The sequence below is a fragment of the Momordica charantia genome (assembly GCF_013281855.1).
Source record: "Momordica charantia cultivar OHB3-1 chromosome 4 unlocalized genomic scaffold, Mcharantia_2.0 BLBB01000004.1, whole genome shotgun sequence".
NCBI classification, from domain to species: domain Eukaryota; kingdom Viridiplantae; phylum Streptophyta; class Magnoliopsida; order Cucurbitales; family Cucurbitaceae; genus Momordica; species Momordica charantia.
The window spans coordinates 4,839,680-4,844,400 of NW_028275162.1; the positions used below are offsets into that span (position 1 = coordinate 4,839,680).

At 36.0% G+C, this 4,721-nt stretch overlaps 1 protein-coding gene across 1 annotated transcript; it reads right to left on the reverse strand.

Annotated features, from left to right (window-relative positions):
- Positions 1-1,952: 1,952 nt before the first annotated feature.
- On the reverse strand, positions 1,953-4,435 carry LOC111016647 (uncharacterized protein At4g06744). Its single transcript, XM_022292105.2, has 2 exons — positions 3,474-4,435; positions 1,953-2,696 (listed from the first exon to the last, which is right to left on the reverse strand). The coding sequence occupies exons 1-2, from the start codon at positions 4,388-4,390 to the stop codon at positions 2,102-2,104; spliced, it is 1,512 nt and encodes a 503-aa protein (XP_022147797.2). The 5' UTR covers positions 4,391-4,435; the 3' UTR covers positions 1,953-2,101.
- Positions 4,436-4,721: the final 286 nt, after the last annotated feature.

The following is a 4,721-nucleotide window of genomic DNA, read 5'->3' on the forward strand; positions in this document are numbered from 1 at the left end:
AAATATCCTAACCAAAACCATTAAATTTTATAGGAGTTCGTACAATGTAAATTATTTATTTCAACATATCATATTTTAATTCTCAATTAATAAATTAAAGCTAAGATTAAAATCCTATATCAGTAAAATTTCTTATTTTCTTTTTCTTTTCGATCAACATTCAAATAAAAAAATTTAATTACATGTATTTCAAATCATTCTTAACTCAAATAAGACAAAAAGAAAAATTTTAATTATTTTTCGTTCTCTTCTTGAACTTTCAAGATAACCGAACAGAGGGTAAAATACTTGAAAAATAAGATGTACTATAATCAAACTTAAGACAGGTAAAAACGAATAAGATTTAAATAATTAACAGCCATTATATTACATATAATTATGGTGGTTTACGTTCCAATAACTATTAGTGATATATAGATTTCAAATAAATTCCATTATTGTTATTGTTATATGGGTAGAAAAATATAGAACGGACAAAGCGACGAAAAGGGAAGTCGTCGAGGCCAACTCAGATCGACCCATGGTCGGCGTCGAGGTGTTCTTGGCCAAAAGGCCGAGAATCCTAATTCGATTCCCCTGTGCAGTCGAATTCGAAATCCTAGCTGATCTCGACTCTTGATCCGACATTAGGTCCACAACGAAATACATGGACTCAAAAGTCCAGATCTCCTAAAAATAATAGGGTTCGACTTCTGTAAATCCTACGGAGATTAGGATTCAACTTCTATAAATAGGGAAGGAAGACAAACCTTATGATAGGCTCACAAAACTCTACACTTTATACCAAATATCTAACTTAAGCATCGGAGCCTATATGGCAAGAGCCACACCGGTCTTTGATACTATTATATTTTGCAGGTCTCGTCGATCCCTTTATTCTGGAGGATGGGTGCGAATTTTGAAGAATCCCAATAGGCCAAATTTATGCATCAACAATTATTATGCATGAATTTGAATATCTAAAATCTGATGTGATCTCAAATTATATTTTCAAGTAAATAATTTTTTTAACCAAAATGATCCAATATGTTCCATAATAGGTTAAAAAATACTTTTGGTTATGTACTTTCAGTGAAGTAAAGATTTAGTTCCTGAATTTAGCGTGTAACCATTTAGTTCATGTATTTTTAAATTTGTAACAATTTGGTCCTTAAACTATGGTGTGTAACAATTTAATCTCACTAGTTTTAAATTTGTAAAGAGTCCTATCGAGAAAAATTATGTTAAATTTCTTGTAGGTTTAGATCGAAAAACCAATGAAGAACCAAATGTGTTTATAAATTACAAATATTAAATCGTTATAATATAAAAATCGATACTTAATTTTAGCAAATATTTTCATAGTAGGGACTAAATTGTTACAAATTTTAAACTATAGGGACTAAATTGTTACATATTAAAGTTGATAGGCTAAATTGTTACCAATTTAAAAGTAAGATCGTTATAATTAAAGTTTGAGAACTAAATCGTTACTTTAACAAAAGTATAGCGATCAAATATGTTTTTTAACCTATTTTTTAAAAGAAAAATATATTTGTCTGTGTAGCGGTCACAACCCATCTATGCTCACTGTCATTAAATTTTCATGTTAAATTTATTTTTGCATGACCATGATTCAAGCAAAGCAACTTAATAATTCACTAATCATTTCAAATTTGTTCATTCCAACCAAGAAAAAAATAATAATCATTTCTCGAAATTTGACAGATTAAGAAAATACTTAACTCATCCCTCATTGGAACCAATAACCTAACCACTATTAAAAAACTTGACTGATTATTTTCTTTTCTAATGAAAAAGATTTATTTCTCTCCATTATCAAACATTTCAATAACCACTATTGAAAAAAAATTCTGTTAATTTCTTCTTTTATCGAGAAAAATTCATTTATCTCAATTATCAAATATTTAATGGTGATTAGAATAAAATTAGCTTAGGGCAAGGACTAAGTATTTGTCCCGAAACTAAAAACCCACATTAAATTTTATTATTATTTTTTTTCTGCTTTCTTAATTAATATAAAAATTCAATCACTATAGAGCCGACACACAGTACGGAATTAAAGAAAAAGAAAAGAAACCACATTCACATTTAATGCGCTTTAATTGGGGACCAGCGCGGCATAAGTTCTCATCTCCGTCACCTTCCTCGCCGGCGGACGGCGGTGCTCGGCCGGATCTCCGTAGAGGTACGAATTCCCCTTACAGGGAATGTAGCTCACAGACTTCTCATAGGAGCAGTACTGAAGGTTGGAGAAGAAATGGGTGCAGTCGTCCTCCGACCTCTGCTTCGGCAGGCCCAGAATGCAGTTGCCGGAGACGTCGAGAACCTTCTTCCAGATCAAACTCCGGCAGACGGGGCCGACCTGGGTGAAGAAATTGTTGCGGAGGGTCAAGTTTCCGAGGCTGGGCAGCTTGCAGAGCACCTCCGGAACGGCGCCGTAGAGGCGGTTGTCGGCGAAGTTGAGGAGCTCCATTTTGGCGAGGCAGCCGAAGGAGTGGGGGATTGGGCCGGTGAGGTAGTTTTTGCTCGCGTCTAGTAAAATGGCGTTTTCGAGAAGTCCGGCCTCCATTGGTAAGCAGCCGGAGAGATTGTTGCCGGAGAACAGGACCTCGATTAGATTCTTCTTCGTTTTTCCGATTCCGATGCTTTTTGGGATCGGACCGGTGAACTCGTTCCTCGTGAAAGTCAGGAACCTGTTATTTCAAGGACAAAAATGGAAATTGTTATTTATTTTAGAGTTGTTCGAGAAGGACAAGAATACCCAAATATAAGATAGTTCACGATGGTGTGATATTTTTTGCTTTAATCATAACTCTCATAAATTTACTATTGTTTTCATCGAAAAGTCTCATATTAATAGATATAATTGTGTTGATGTATGCATGTTATTCCATAATCGATATAAAATTTTGTTCGTGTTCACTTTACCTATCTAACCCTGAAATAGATTTGAGTGTAGGTATTTAATTTGCAAACATGAGTTTTGAGTAGTGTGAGATTGGATGGATTGGTAAGAAAATGTTTTGTACTGAAATATGATATTTCCAAAGTCTCCTTATAAAAAATAGACATTATCAAAATTTAAAATTTAAAGTAGATCTCCTATGTAAACAATATGAAATAAATATGTATTTTAGAATTTAAAATTATATAAAAATAATATAATCCAAATAATTTGTAATGTGAAAAAAAAGTACATTTATGCTATATTGAAAAAAGAAAAAGAAAAGTTATATATATATATATATATATATTTTATAATACATGTTAAATTGATGCTGTGGAGTGAGATTTATATCTTTTAAAAAAATTGGTTATATTACACTTTTATTTTTTGAATGTTAAATTGACGTAGTGTTTTTTAAAAGTAATGTTTTTGTGTATGTATCTTTTTATGCTCCATGCTGGTTAAAAAAATAGAAAAAAAAAGTACGGAAAAAAGACGTAGTTAAAAAGTTCCGGCTAAATACCGGGCAGGGGTGTTGCCGAGGTTGGCCGGAATCTGCTGGTTAAATTTGTTGTTATTGAGGAAGATGGCGGAGATAATGTCCATATCGAAGAGCCGTGGGGGGACCGGGCCGTAGAAATTGTTGAACCGGAGGTCCAAGAACGTCAGATTGGTGGCGCCGAGGACTTGGCTGGGAAACCCGCAGGCGAATTTGTTGTTGCTAAGATCGAGCTCGTAGAAGTATCTGAGATTGGCGATGAGTTTGGGGACTTCGCCGGAGAAGTTGTTGGAGTTGGCGTGGAAGAAAGCGATGTCCGGCAACCCGTCGATGAACGTATCGAGGATGAGTTTACGACCGCCTAAGTTTTTGTTGTTGAAGCTAACTCCGGCCACCGCCTTGTCCATGAAATCCGGAACTTTGTCGCAGAGGAATCCTTCGTAACCGCAAACATTCGGCCCTTTCCATGTTTTTGTGATATTAAATGGGTCCTCCTCGATTCTGAGTTTGAAGTTCTGGATCGCTTTGTACGCAATTGCGATTCGTTTGCTTTCGAACTTAAGCGGCGGCGGACGTCGCGGGGGTGGCGGCGGAGGCGGCGGTGGTGACGGTGGCGGTGGTGATGGCGGAGGTCGCGGCGGCGGTGGAGGAGATGGGTAGAATACTGGCTGAGGGGGCGACGGTGAAGGTGGCGGTGGTGGTGATGGAGTGGCACAATAAGGCGGAGGAGGCAATGGCGGGGGCGGCGGAGGAGGAATGGTGGTGCAATCGGGAGATTGCAATGGTGGAGGATAGATCGGAGGACTATGCCAATAACCAAAATAGAAAGTATTGGTGTGCTTCACTTGTGGATCGTTTGCGACGACCGTCGCATCGGACGAAAAAGAGAGAAGAAAAAGATTAAAGACAAGCAAAAGAGCAGAAGAGTAGGCCTCGGCCATTTTGATCCTCTTGGCATGCAAACTTTGTGGTACGATTTTTCTAGATGACATGAAAATTATATAAAGGGGAGAAAAAAGAAAGTACTAAACTCCTATTTAAATATAATTTAATGGATTAAAATAATATTAAATTATACTTTGAAAAGTCATAAATTCAATATGGGACCATTTCTAACCCTAGTGTTTTGCTTTACAACAATAAAAACTTTTTGTTATGTACATTTAAAAAGAAAAAAAAAATCCATAGCTTCTAATTAACCCCAACTAAAACGACATGTCAAAGTTTGCATATGAATAGTTTGATAGTTGGGCACATTGAAAATGGAATTAA

Coding starts and splice junctions, on each gene's coding strand:
- LOC111016647 (XM_022292105.2), bottom strand. CDS start 4,390: ATGGCCGAGGCCTACTCTTCTGCTCTTTTGCTTGTCTTTAATCTTTTT. Junction 2,697..3,473: donor CTCGGCAACACCCCTGCCCG/GTATTTAGCCGG, acceptor TTGAAATAACAG/GTTCCTGACTTTCACGAGGA.